Source organism: Ostrinia furnacalis, unplaced genomic scaffold (genome assembly GCF_004193835.3).
Source record: "Ostrinia furnacalis isolate ACB-3 unplaced genomic scaffold, ASM419383v2 OfSCF1918, whole genome shotgun sequence".
In the NCBI taxonomy this organism is placed as follows: Eukaryota; Metazoa; Arthropoda; class Insecta; order Lepidoptera; family Crambidae; genus Ostrinia; species Ostrinia furnacalis.
Window position 1 is genome coordinate 514,636 of NW_021132157.1, and position 15,204 is coordinate 529,839.

Below are 15,204 nucleotides of genomic sequence, written 5' to 3' on the forward strand. Positions count from 1 at the left end.
GAATGATTACAGGTTGAAGAGATTATTAGATTGCAATTTACAAGTTTTACAACTCATTGTTATGTGTTGCTAAATGGAGTCGCGTGATTGCCTTTGGTCTTCGTTACATTGGCTGAGGGTTGAATATTTAAGGTCTTAATTATTTTATTCAGTGCCACTCGACATTTAAGATAAAATAATATAATTATTTTCAGCAATTTTAATATTTTTTAGTTCCTGTAACTTACTTGCGTCTTTAAAGCTTTGGAAATGTAAAAACTAAGATATTGAATGCTAGAGTGAACATTAGTGAATTTTCCATTCGACTTTTAGCTGCCGTAAAGGCATGCGTGATAAAAATCTAGAGGATAAATCGCTAGAGATCTAAATAGTAATACACTACATAGGTTTATTGGTAGCTCATTAGTTCTAATGCACACGCCCATGGAATAATCGAAAATAATATGACCAAAAAAATACTCTTGTTGTCTATTGAAAATATTTTGTCTTGTCGAATGGCTGATAAGTAGAGATGGGCCGACTAGTCGCCGACTAGTCGGGAAAGCCGACTATTCGGCATCATTTGTAGTCGGCCGACTAGTGACGACTATTCGGCAAAATATGCCGATTATAATCGGCGCATTACAAAATTAAATATGTGAATGAAATGAAACTCATAATCACCAAGATGATATGAGGTAGACCAAGGGCTGACTGCAAAAAATCAGGAAAAAGAGGTTTCACCAGATTTAATATTTTGGCAGTCTAATTTCATACAAAGTTAAGATTAGTTAAAATTACCAGGAAGTCGTCAAAAATGTGTAATTTGTCCATATAAAAATTATAACATTTTTTTTCGGGGAAAATATGCATGGAATTGCATACCTGTCCTGCGGGGAAGTGGTAGATTATGTGGGGCTCCTCTCATCGGAAGGATGAGGAATACCTACATAAATAATAGCCCCTGAGCTCCGTCGATCGCCTTAGTGTGAAGAACTATGGGAATCCTGACAAAGCTATCAACTATCACAGTCCCTGTATGGCGAGCTTTGCCTATCCGACGGTGGTGGTAGTCCGTGCTATGCAGGGGGTACCCCCACGCCCCGAGCTCGCTGACCATCTCACCGTGGAGGGTGGAGGGAGAGGAATCAGTGGGCCTAGCATGCGTGCCGCGATAAGCGCAATTTTGCCCATTTGACGTCGATAAGTAAAAATAATATCACGGAGCGCATCTTAACCCAGCAGGAGGCGATCATATTGTCACTTCCTCTGACCCCTCCTCCGTCAAAAATTATGACATCTACTTTAGGTACTGTTAGGTGATTGTAATATTGCTTTTTATTTTTTCTCATATTAATTAATAAATCTCATTTCTCAAGAAGTTATATTTATCTCTTTAGAAATCTAGATATTCTTATTTCTTTGAGAAATCTAGATATTATTCTTTGGACAAGTAGGAATGATCGGCATTGCCGATTAGTCGGCCGACTAGTCGGCAATTTGAAAACCGATTAGTCGGCTAGTCGGTTAGTCGGCAAAGGCCATAGTCGGCCCATCACTACTGATAAGTGTTGAGATAAGTAATATTTAATATCATTAACAAAATTATTAAAGCATTACCGCTGGTTATAACCGTATAATTTTCTAAGAAAAAGTATTAGTCATATTACAAACATGTCATAATGATTTCGGTTAAAATACCTAGGTAGGTATATCCCAACCACAGTGATATAAACTATTAAGACAAATTCACGCGGTCAATTGTAGTTTGTTGACATGAATTTACGCTTATCAGTGACTACTGGTATAAATACCATAGGCAGCTTTAATTAATGTATACGTTCCCAGAATATTACGCTTACGTCAACAGCTCCCAGTTGACAAAGTTGAAATAATAATCATTCCGCGTTTAGTTCGGACGCAGAAGTGTATTTCTTTGCGCGCAGACAGTTTTGTTTACGCGAAATGGTCAACAGAAAAATTCTGTTGTGCCTATTCCTAGTTGCACTATTGGCAGTGAACTTTGTGGACTGTGGCCGAAGCAAAAGACGTGGTGGGGGGCGTTCTAGTGGAGTAGGCAGCCGTTCTCGAAGTAGCGGCAGCCGTTCCCACGGTAGTGGAAGCAGCGGCTACAAGTGGGGGTCCAGTGGTTCAGGAAGTAGCAGTGGTTCAAAGTGGGGCTCAGGCAGTGGAAGCAGCGGGTCGTGGGGCGGCCATTCATCAGGTTACAGCCCTAGTGGCAGCAGTGGCTCAAAGTGGGGATCAAGTAGTGGCAACAGTGGGTCATGGGGTGGGCATTCATCTGGTTCTAGTCTAAACAAGTACCCCTGGTCATCAACAGGACTATCGGGGTCAGGATCAAAGCCCAGTGATTCGTCGTTATCTTCAGGATATCTTGGTTCTAGATCAAAACTCAGCGACCCACCATCAAGCAGTTTATGGGGTGGGCTTTCATCTGGTTCCAGTCCAAACACGTACCCCTGGTCATCAACAGGACTATCGGGATCAGGATCTAAGCCCAGCAGTCCATCGTTTCTTTCAAAATGGTTTGGATTTGGATCTAAGCCCAGCAATCTGCCATCGTCTTCAGGATATAACTATCCACTTTCAAGTTCTGGACTATTAGGACCAGGGTCCAAACCCAATTACCCACATTCGTCTTCAGGATTATCAGGCACTGGAGCAAAATATCCACCTTCAATTACCGGCCTTTCTGGATCAGGGTCAAAACCCAGCTACCCAACGTCATCTACAGGCTTATCAGGCACCGGATCAAAGTATCCACCTTCAATAACTGGCCTCTCAGGGTCAGGTACAAAACCCAGTTACCCAACGTCATTTACAGGATTATCAGGCACTGGATCGAAGTATCCACCTTCAATAACTGGCCTCTCAGGGTCAGGTTCAAAACCCAGTTACTCAACATCATTTACTGGATTATCAGACACCGGATCGAAGTATCCACCTTCAATAACTGGCCTCTCAGGGTCAGGTTCAAAACCCAGTTACCCATCGTCATTTACAGGATTATCGGGCACGGGATCGAAGTATCCTCTTTCAATAACTGGCCTCTCGGGGTCAGGTTCAAAAGTCAGCTACCCACAGTTGTCTTCTTCAGGATTATTGAGAAAAAATATTTACCCATCTTCAACAACAACAACAACAGTGAAACCTTTTAGAAGTATTTTAAATACCGGTACCAACTCTGGATATGGAAATCAGAATAATGAAGGATTTAACACCGATCATCGTCGTACTCACATACATGACACACATTCAAGTCATAGGCATGGAGGTACATATCAGGGAACCTATAACCCACCGACTTATTCTACATATCCCCAACGCGTTTATGTAACTGAATACAGAAACTCTGGCAGTCGCTACGAAAACCTTCTAACTGGATTGACTTTATATAACTTAGGACGTACTCATATAAATTATCATGATCACTATTATTACGATGACTACTACAATCGAAGATATCAACATTCCAGAGACGAGCTTAACTTTTACAACAAGCCAAAGGAATCTGCTATATGCACGTTAAAAATTAAAGAACACAATCATATTGAAACGTTGAAGATACCATGTGAAATAGTTTCTACATTTACTGAAGGCAGTACAAAAGTTAAAACACAGAGCACAGTAAACACAACGGTATGTGTGACCAATATCATGGTGGAAAACAACAACGTAAATAATAATGCGACGTGGATAAAAACAAAGGTATCTAATAGAACTTCAAATGTTAATTTGCAAAATATTACGGAAAATATAACAAAGAACGTTACATTAAATAATAAAGTTACAATATTTAATGAAACAAACGCTAATGTTTCTAGCGAGGACCTATTACTAGTTCAACCTATCAAGCCTGTAGCTCCAATTACAACGACTGTTAAGCCTTTAACTTCAGTTACTAAAGTACTTCCAACTAAGCAGAATTTAACCAATGTTTCGCAAACAGTAAACGCTACAACTTGCACGACTGTTGTTAATGCAACCGATCCCTTAACCGTTAAAGGACAAGCAATCACTAATACTACAGGTATGGAGTGTACAGTAGAGATAATTACAAGTGACGCTGTGCTGCAGAATAAAGTGGATTGTCAGAAGTTGTTATTTTATGCGAAGTTGCGCGAACCAAATAAACAAGATAGTTCTTTGGTTCCCTCAAGGGGTACGCTGAAATCCTGGCTAAAAAACCCCCCATGGTGGACGGCTTTAATCATAGCTGGTTGACTAGTGTTAAAATAACATCTATTTCATTCGTTTGATATTGATATTTCTGTCAGTAATAAATACAAATATTGACAATTAAAACTTGCAGATTAACTCAAAGATATCGATTTATTATTACGAGTATTAGGTAAATAATTGTATCTAGTTATTACTTATGTTTATCTACAAGGAAAATGTTGTACAAAAATTATGTATTTAAAACACACAATAGTGGAATGCCTGAATTTTTGGTAGTTCAGTTAATTTGTTTGAATAGTTTAATTGGTTCTACTGGGGTATAATAAAGTGCCATAATACTATATCCTGAATTTATCGCTTTGACTTTTTTAAATTTGTCCTTTATAAGTATTCTGATTCTAATTAAATGTGATTTAATTTTAATAATCATATTTATGTGCAAATAAATGAAGATAGTGAAGTAAATAGATAAATAAGCATTAGACTCATTTGAAGATGAATGTGGTAATGAAATATTTGTAGCACATTAGTTGATTTTGTGTAAAAGTAATTCTTGGAATTTACTATTAACGAATGTTATAATTATGTTCTGTTTTATCCCGGGAAAGCGATTTCCCTAAGGAATAAACTACGTCATCATGTCATGGTATTTTTTGACAAACAAAGAATGGTTACTTAAGGAAAAAGCTATTGCTAATGAACTGCCGTATAAAATAAATACCTAAAATAAATTATACCATAATTGTTATATATAATATATTTTTATTGTGAGGAATACTTTTACTACTTACTTATAAGATCTTCAAATAAATATATTTGTAATAAACATACCTACTCGTGTTATTTGGTTCAAAGGACAATGACCAAAAGTGGTCCAAATGTCCACCACTAATCTTCTATACTTATAATAAATCTGTAGAGAGGTCAATTCTGTACATGAAATATATTTTCAAAATAACTATCAGGGGGTGATTAGTGATCGATACTGATGCCAAAAATGCAATCAGTAAAATTTTTGTCTGTCTGTCTGTCTGTCTGTCTGTCTGTCCGTCTGTATGTTCCTTATAGAAACAAAAACTACTCGACGGATTTTAACGAAACTTGGTACAATCATTCTTCATACTCATGGGCAGGTTATAGTATACTTAAGAATTCCCACGGGAACAGGAATTAGCGGGAAAATCCTTTTGTATGAAAAATCTAAACCGCTTAAGTTAGACGCTTGAAATTTGGCATGTAGGTACCTTAGTAAACTTAAAGCTTAGTTACAACAAGGAATTTCTGAAATTCCCACGGGAACAGAAATTAGCGGGAAAATCCTTTTGTATGAAAAATCTAAACCGCTTAAGTTAGACGCTTGAAATTTGGCTTGTAGGTACCTTAGTAAACTTAAAGCTTAGTTACAACAGAATATTGCAAAATTCTCACGGGAACGGGAGTTAGCGGGAAATAACATTTGTATGAAAAAATCTAAACCGCATAAGATAGACGCTTGAAATTTGGCATGCAGGTACCTTAGTAAACTTAAAGCTTAGTTAGAACAGGATATTGCAAAATTCCCACGTGAACGGGAGTTAGCGGGAAAAAACATTTGTATGAAAAAATCTAAACCGCGTAAGTTAGACGCTTGAAATTTGGCATGCAGGTACCTTAGTAAACTTAAAGCTTAGGTAGTTACAACAGGATATTGAAAAATTCCCACGAGAACGGGAATTGGCGGGAAAATCCTTTTGTATGACTGACTCACTGACATATCAGCGCACAGCCTAAACGGCTAAACGTAGGCACTTGAAATTTGGAAGGGACGTAGCTTAGGTACCATAGAGGTGCACTAAGAAAGGAATTCCCGAAATTTTCACGGAAACGGGAATTACCGGGAAAATCCGTTTGTATGAAAAATCTAAACCGCTAAAGTTAGACGCTTGAAATTTGGCATGCAGGTCCCTTAGTAAACTTAAAGCTTAGTTACAACAGGATATTGCAAAATTCCCACGGGAACCGGAGTTAGCGGGAAAAAACATTTGTATGAAAAAATCTAAACCGCGTAAGATAGTTGAACGGGGCAAAACGGGATCCACGCGTACGAAGTCGCGGGCGGCCGCTAATATTTAATAAAATTCATCTATAACCCCGCGCCACATGCGTCATGACATAACATGCGTAGATTAGTCCAAAATGTGCAATGGATAGAATGATATCAAGAACATTTTTCGGATGAATAGGTAAAAAACAGACTTTTCATTCAGTCATAACTTTTTACTGACAGCATATTTTTTATTGCGGTTTGGTTATAATGAATCAGTATTTAGTAGACTATTTTACTACATAGGTCTCGTTAGTGGACATTTGGACCACACTCCATACATTTTTGGTCATTGTCATTTAATTACTTATGTATGTAACTATGTTCTAAGTAGTCTAAGGATGTTTGGACTAAATAAAAATATTTTTTTTCTTTCTTTGTATTTATTCCGTGCATAAATGATGCTTAATAAATAATTACTAGTGAATTGTTTTAAATTATTTCGGGCTATTAATTATTTTTGTACTCCTGATTCAGTAGTAAGGATGGATTAATATTATTATTAATACCATAAAACGTTAGCCATAAAATGGACTGGCCGCGTAATTGAAAAGGTCATTTGCCGCTGTATGGCTTTATGACCTTATTTTTATGTTTACATTAGTTTACTATTACCAGGAACAACAATCTTCTTTATTAATTTCACAGTTACATTGCGCGCGGCCACTATTAATGGTCATCCGAAACCTTAAAGGCAAAAATGTCTTTAAAATAAAAAGCGACATTATGTTCAAAAAATAAATAAAACAGCAGACTGATTAAAAAAAAAAGTTAATTTTATGCGTGAGAGGCGTCTGTAATGGCTCAATATAACCAAAATCAAACAATGAACCCAGAAATCAGAACCTTTGACTAAATACTTAAAGGGAAAACAGTAATTAATCATAATTCTAATAGTACTACTACTACATTAAAGTAAAATAGATACCTAATAATAGGTAAACAGGGAAAAGTATTCTGTAGATAGATAGAAAATTTTACTGAAAGAAAACATTCCTTTATTTTCGAAAACTGCTTTCAAAGATTTCCGAAAATTCGCTTGCCCTACCCAGGAATCGAACCGAGTAAAATCTGTGAAAAATTACACCCTGTATTTTTATAGTATCGATCGTTAGGATTAATTATAAGAATGAAATTCTTTAACAAACTTGATAAATTAAACGAAAGGAAAACCATGAATGTTACATTATTTTAATTATTTACAAAATTGGTATGGTATGGTGGTTTAACGGCAGAAATCTTTGGATGAATTTCTCTTTCTTTTCAAAAATAAAGGAATGTTTCCAATGAGTAAAAATGTAGGTATACTCGTATCTACGTATACAGTATTAACAGTGCTTTCCCTTTAGGAGGCATTACAAAATTCCACCCAGTTTAATATTAGTTTTTACTTTGATAAAAAAAAATAGTGGTATTTTTTGTTTTTGGCACGTCTTTTAAGTTTATGCAACCTTACAAAGAGTTATAGGTACCAACATTACCAAAAAATGTAAATATAACAACTAGTTCTATCGATTTCCGCTAGATGACACTTTGTGCAAACGCACGTGGTCTGTCTATGAGTAAACATAGACAGCGCTTGTTGTTGGTCTTAAATTCAAAGAAAGAAAGAGATAGACTACTATGACGACCTTAGCAAGAATCCTTTCAATGTGCTGGTGACGGGTGACGCTGACGTATTTTCCCATCTGAAGGCGATGCGTCAAGATGATAAACAAAACTTTCTGTTTCTTTAACAGTGTTGTCAGCCGTAAAAAATATTCCCTGATAGTGGTAAATTAGTTGAGTACTACACTACTACTAGAGTTTTGAGTGGTTGTAAATTTAAATAAAGATTTATATCAGAATTTAATACATTTTTTTGACGCATTTTAAACAGAGAATTTGTAATCAGTATCCAAATTTTTAGGAGCGACTCAGAATAAGTAACTTAATCGATTTAAGTACGTAAAGAAATCATTTTTTTGTATTTAATTATTTTTATCCGCTGCGCGCGGTTTCAAAATTGGCACACATGGATCATTTACTTCGTTCATAGAAAAATACGTACACACAAGTAACTGCTAAGCTTAATAGATATTATGGTGCGCGAAAATAAGCCTTAACCTTTAAAACTTAAGATATGGGCACCCGCGAATTAGATTTTCAATATTTTTATTTCAGAAAAATACCACGATAAAAATAATTACAATAAAGTAGTATTGTTAATTTTTTCTATAGAACTTATTCATCTTATCTCATTTATCCAAATTGTTTAATAAGTTCTTATTGTTTACAAAATTACTCTGTATTAAAGTAATACGAATGACTGTAAAATAGATTTTAAACGGAACTATACTGTATTATTCACTATTTACAATCATTAACTAATATATTTTTACTAAGTACATACTGACTAAAGACGGAAAATACATCGTTACTATAATATCACAAATATTATTATCTAGCTTGTAATTATCAAATGCTTAAACTAATGAGTAATAGATGAATAGAAAAGGGACAACAAAACGTGACTCATTATTCATTAGTTATCTTAGGATAGATAATGACACGGAGTGCGCGTTTATGACATTTCGTCAGTGACCTGCAGCTTATTTTAAATTCAGTTGCGTTCAAACGCGAACCGAAGTCGTACCGCGTCCGCGTTGCTCAGTTGCTATACATAAATAATTTCATAATGGTGAAGTTAACTCGTGTGTTGCTTTTCGCATTTCTAGTGTTAGCTGCATTGGGACCTATAAGTGGTCGAAAGTCTGGTGCAAGTAAAAGTCGCGGAAGACAACCTACCAAGCCACGCCCTGGAATCTCAAATCGTCCCAGTAGAACTTCGCGTCCATCACCAGGTGGCAGTCACGATTTTATAATGTCAGAACGTTATCATAACTCTCATTCTCCTCCAGTTAAAGTAAAATCAACCACTCATAAAGTAACAGGAACTCATGGATTTTCGACAACAGTAAAATCAAGTGTCAGATATACAACTCCACCTAGCGGCAAACATTCTGGAGGACGTTCATCAAGCACACCTAAAGCACCTGCGGGTCATGTATCAGCAGGAACTCATAGATATTCGACAACAGTAAAACCAAGACATACAACTCCACCTACACGGAACGATATAAAGAAGCAAGAAATTTCAGTTAATAAGAATACTAAGCATATCACTATCAACCGCATCTACAACTACGCTCCACCGAAAGAAATCAGTTATGTAGAAAAGCCTGGACAACGACCGATTTCTTATCCAGTTTACCATGAAACGCCGCCGACCTACGTATATCAATACAAAGAATCAGGAAGTAAATACGGTACTTTACTTGCTGGCCTGGCGCTTTTGAATCTTGGAGCTCAAACCGCTGCAGCTACTCGTACCATTTCCGCCGCTAGCCAGAAACCAGCCAAAGATTCAAGAGATTCGAGAGAAAGAGCTAGTTCAAACTATAAGCCACAGGCTGGAGAATACTGTAAATTCGGCGTGAGGAAAGACAATGGTGATTATGACGAAACCAAAATCGATTGTCTATTGATAACAAGTTTTATATTAGAAAGTCAAAAACCGACAGCACCGGCTGGTGGCACTAACACGACCGTTGTCACCATCAGCACGAATGTCACAGTTGTGAACATAACAAACGGTGTAGTGGAAAAGACCACGACTCCGGAACCGCTTGTTTTGTACCAAATGTTGGCGAATGGTACTCTTGTTCCTGTGAATGTTACTCTTCCCGAGGCAGAAAATACAACAGCTGTTAATGCTACGGACGCGTCGAATGGCAGTGTGGCGTCATCGGTAATCGTAACGACAACAACGACTAATACAACAGTGACGAATGCTGTTGACGTGAAAGAGAAGGAGATTCAGGTAACGCCGGGGATGAAATGCTTTGTCATGAGACACACGCCGACCTCATACATGAAAAAGCCAGTGCCCTGTGACTTGCTGCAATCCTACGCCGATCAGTCCCTCAAGAAAAACTCAGCCGCTAAATAAAAATACAATGCTGTGAGCTGGCGTTGCTCTCATATTTTACTAATACATTATGTGAATAGTGCCAACATCTATATTATAAGTGTGAGTGATACGATATTTATTGTGCGAACTATTGGAAGCTTTAGTTGGTATTTCATTGCGTCTATTTTTGTGTTTGCAAGCTGTTTGAGATAACAGCAATTATTATTATGTAATAAAAAGCGTCTGATCAAAAATTTAAACTGTTATTTTTATTTTTACAAATTCCTGAATTAACACAGCTCTCTCAATATGTACAGACGACTGCACATCAGACTACCCATTTTTGTTCCAAATTCGCATCTATTACGACTGCATAAGATCCCACAGTGACCCAGAGTGACACCTTGACGTGCCGTCGTCTGTACATCTAATCACAGCTCTAAGAAGTCTCTTAGGGTCTACTGAGTAGTCAGTATTGCAGTAAATATGATTCATTGCATAGAAATGCACAACATTTTAAAAGGCACCCGAAATGCATCGTCCTGGGTGCGCGCTTCGGCCGCCTGATAAGATAAGTCCCTCATTAGTTTCTAATCATAACCCTAATGAGTGTTTTTCAACGATAATAATCTAAAAGCCAAATGAGGCAGCTCTTCCGCCTTTACAACCGAACTGGAATTTCATTGCTATAATATTATTATTAACAAAGGGGCATCATCTTAACCATTTGTAATTTTGATAATGGTATAGGGTAGATTCTATATTTGACTATTTTTGAGAAAATACTATTTTGTCTATCATACAATCTATCAGGATAAATGGAGAGCTCTTCAAACAACTTTAAGAGATGGTTGGAGAAGAACGACGTCGTAGTCCGGAAAAATCAGATGCAAAATCACCGTTTCATTACACTTTTTTTCAAGTCATTTTAGTGGATAGGAAGGTCGGATGGATTAGTTAGACATAAAAATTCCGGCTGGGCTTAACTATACTCGGCGCAAAGACTCGTGGCAGGCGGTGTGTACCTAATAATAAAACAGTGTCAGAATACCTATCACGTTTTCTCTCGCACTCACACTGGTTATGGGTGACGTCACGCATGATGGGCATAACGTTGTTGTAATAATTAAAAATATTGGCGAGTGTGCCTCTTTGTTTCAAAAATTACTTATGGCCCCGCTCACCACGAGTCTTTGTGTCTGCCACGAGTCACTGTAAATGATCTTTTATTTTGCTTTAGGGAGACTTTTATACGAGATAATTTATTTATGAGATAACATTACATTCTGTGTAATGGAGAATAGTTTAATCATAGTTATTACGTATATATCTATCTAGTCATACTACATTACAATAAATTTATAATTTATTTTATAATATGTAGTGGTTTCGGGTAAAGATATGAATAGTAATGCAACATTGCCAAGATTGTAAAAACAACTAGTTCAATCAATTTCCGCTAGGTGACACTGCGTTCGCATCTTGGTGGTCTTTTTATGAGTAAACATGCAGACAATGGTCGTCTCTGTTTGTTGTATATTCAAAGAAAGAGATAAGACTACTATGATGACCATGAAGAATCCTTGCAAAATGTGCTGGTGACGGCTGACGCTGACGTATTTTCCCATCTGAAGGCGATGCAGGTTAACATAGATAAAAAAGTATATTTTATAACAGTGCTTTCAGTCGAAAAAATATTCCCTGAAAGTGGTAGGTACAAGTAACTAGTACTTACCTAAGTGACACACTGGAAAAAAATGGTTCAGAATAGTTCAGATACTACTATAATTTTATACTATTAAGTTTTATCATACGTCACTTTCAAATTTTAAAAAATCAGCAATAGTAAATTCGTCAGCGTGTAGAGGAAAAAACTCATTCTTAATAATCTATGGTTCTAAATGTCAACGACCAAATCACAAAAATGTGTACTGTCAGCAATACTTTATCAACAATTTAATAAATATTACCGAATAAATTCTCTATCTGGCCTGTAATTATCCTATGTATAACTAAATTTTATGTAAGAAAACTAAACAAATAATAACAAAAAGTGGTAAAATGGTTTTCTTAGGATAGTAACATCGTGTGAATTTTTTGTGACATTTCGTCGGCGATCCGCAGCTGACTTCAGTTGAGTTGCGTGCGTGTGCGAGCCCGAGACGTACCGCGTCTGCGCCGCCGTAAATAAATAATTACACAATGTTAAAGTTAACTCGTGCGCTGCTATGCGCACTCCTAGTGCTAGCTGCATTAGGACCTATAAGTGGTGGAAAGTTCGGTGGAAGTAGAAGTGGTGGATTCGGTCGCGGTGGAGGACATTCTTACCCAAGCTCACACTCTGGGCTCTCAGGAAGCGGCTCAAGGCATTCCGGCGGACTTTCTGGTGGAGGCCACGGATACCCATCGTCGGGCGGTAGCCACAGTTATCCTTCATCGGGTGGTAGCCACAGTTATCCCTCATCTGGTGGTAGCCACAGCTATCCATCATCTGGTGGTAGTCACGGCTATCCATCATCAAGCGGCAGTCATGGATATCCATCGTCAGGATCAGGACTATCAGGATCAGGAGGCAGTCATAGCTATCCGTCTTCGGGAGGAAAATCAGGAACAGGATCACACTCATACCCCTCCGGTGGTGGACTCTCTGGGGGACATTCCCAGAGCAATAAATATCCTAATAGAGGAATATCTGGTGGTACGCACACCACCCATACCACCATCAACCACAACTACAACTACGCGCCACCGAAACAAATCAGCTATGCCGCCGCCCCTGGACAGCGACCGGTTTCTTATCCAGTTTACCATGGCGCTCCGCCGACCTACGTGTATCAATACAAAAATTCAGGAAGTAAATACGGTACTTTACTTGCTGGCTTGGCACTTTTGAACCTTGGCGCACTTGGAGCTACAGCTTACGCAGTTAGCCAGAACCATAATTCGCATTCAAGTGGAACAAACAGCTACAAGCCACAGCCAGGTGAATATTGTAAATTTGGCGTGAAGAAAGACAATGGTGATTATGAGGAAACCAGAATCGACTGTCAATTGATAACTAGTTTCATCCTGCAAAGTCAAGGTACCACAGCTCCGGCTGGAGGCACTAACTCGACCGTCGTCACCACCAGCACGAATGTCACTGTAGTGAACATAACAAACGGCGTGGTGGAACAGCAGACTACGACTCCGCAACCGGTTTTGTACCAAATGTTGGCGAATGGTACTCTTGTTCCTGTGAATGTTACTCTTCCCGGTGCAGTAAATACGACAGCTGTTAATGGTACGGACGCGTCAAACGGCACCGTGACGTCATCGATGACCGTGACGACAACAACGACTAATACGACAGTGACAAATGCTCTTGACGTGAAAGGGAAGGAGATTCAAGTAACGCCGGGGATGCAATGCTTTGTGATGAGGCATACGCCGACTACAAACATGAGGAAGGCAGTGCCCTGTGGCTTGCTGCAATCCTACGCCGATCAGTCCATCAAGAAAAACTCTGCTGCTAGAAACATACCAACTTTCACATTGCTGTGTGCCGTCGTCGCATATTTATTTCACTAACATGTGTGTATATTGATAGTGCCAACATGAATTAGTGTGAGTGAGACATTCAGCTGCGCGAAATATTGGTAGCTAGGTCTTAAGTGATCATATTTTTATTTTCTACTCGTACTTACATAATATCTGTTTGTGCATTAGCAATTTCAGTTAGTAGTAATATTACAACTGCATAAATTATATTTTTCTATTTGCATCGTTAATTTACCGCTGTCCTGTCCTAGTTAGTGTAAGTAAATGATAATCTCGAAGGTTCTTACTTGAGTGGGGTTAAAAATTTCATATCATAAAATGCCATTTATCTATTTTTTTATTTACCTCTACTTAATTCGTAAATAAAGTGTAAACTTTGTCCACAATGTTATGATTGGCTAGTCAGTTACTAAGCAGCTAATTACCGTTCAATTTACGGTTATTACTGGATACCCTATACATACATCCGACTTTAATACACTGTAGAAAACCTAACACTAAAAAATAATGTAGAATGGAACAAAATAATTTCTCTAAAAAATTAAAATGCATGGAAAATTATTCAGTAAATCAGAATAAGTATCTAGTTTACCAAGGTCATCTACCTTTGTGTACACTGATATAAAAAATCAGAAAGTACCTAATAAGTATAAATAGACGGCACTTTACTAGCTAGCCTGGCGTTGGTAAACCTTGCAGCTTTTTCAGGCAACTCCAGTTGATCAAACTCATCATTCGTATTTTATAAATTATACGTCCTAATGTAAATTTGACGACAAAAAAGTCGCGATTGAGGAAAACAGAATTTGATTGTTAATTTGATAATCTTAAATTAAACAATATAACGACAGCTCTGAACTGTGGCACTTGCTGACTGTAGTCACCACTACCACAAAATTGTTGTAAATAACGAATGGGCAGATTGGGCAGGCCTCTCACTAGGTGGACCGACGATCTGGTGAAGGTCGCGGGAAAAAGGAAGCATATTTATGTATTTCACTATCAATATCTTAAACTGTGAAAACGAACGTCCAATTTTATTAAGATCTACTTTATGTTTATTATTCCTCAATGATGCATTTGTATCTCAATTCTAAGGCTGAGTTGCATCACCTAACTTTAACCGTAACTATAACGAAAACCGGTGTGTTTTGTATGACAATTGACAGCTTTTTGACGTTTGTCAAAGTTAAAGTAAGATGGTGCAACCCAGCCTTAGATTTGAGAATGATTGTGTAGTGTAAGTTTATTGTTATGTCTCTTATTATTATTTTATCTACGACTCAAAATTGCCCTCAATTAAAATATAACTAAAACCACAGAGTGGGTTTAAAAAAAACTACATTAATCCGATAAACATGTTTGTAACTTCTATATTAGTTTTAGATTCGGTGATCAGACTTTTACAACATCACAGATTGTTTTCATCTGATTATTGAAAAGATCT

At 37.5% G+C, this 15,204-nt stretch overlaps 4 protein-coding genes across 4 annotated transcripts in view; all 4 read left to right on the top strand.

The window, feature by feature from the left end:
* The window catches only part of AdoR (Adenosine receptor), a 79,445-nt gene that overhangs the window by 48,121 nt on the left and 16,120 nt on the right, over positions 1-15,204 (top strand). The gene's annotated exons all lie outside the window — the stretch shown is intronic.
* LOC114354091 (filaggrin-2-like) lies at positions 1,792-4,619 on the top strand. Its single transcript, XM_028306348.1, has one exon. The coding sequence runs from the start codon at positions 1,945-1,947 to the stop codon at positions 4,222-4,224; it is 2,280 nt and encodes a 759-aa protein (XP_028162149.1). The 5' UTR covers positions 1,792-1,944; the 3' UTR covers positions 4,225-4,619.
* LOC114354095 (uncharacterized) lies at positions 8,845-10,477 on the top strand. The gene has a single exon (XM_028306351.1). It carries the CDS (start codon positions 8,943-8,945, stop codon positions 10,254-10,256), a length of 1,314 nt encoding a protein of 437 aa, XP_028162152.1. The 5' UTR covers positions 8,845-8,942; the 3' UTR covers positions 10,257-10,477.
* Positions 12,330-15,161, top strand: LOC114354092 (prisilkin-39-like). The gene has a single exon (XM_028306349.1). The coding sequence runs from the start codon at positions 12,420-12,422 to the stop codon at positions 13,785-13,787; it is 1,368 nt and encodes a 455-aa protein (XP_028162150.1). The 5' UTR covers positions 12,330-12,419; the 3' UTR covers positions 13,788-15,161.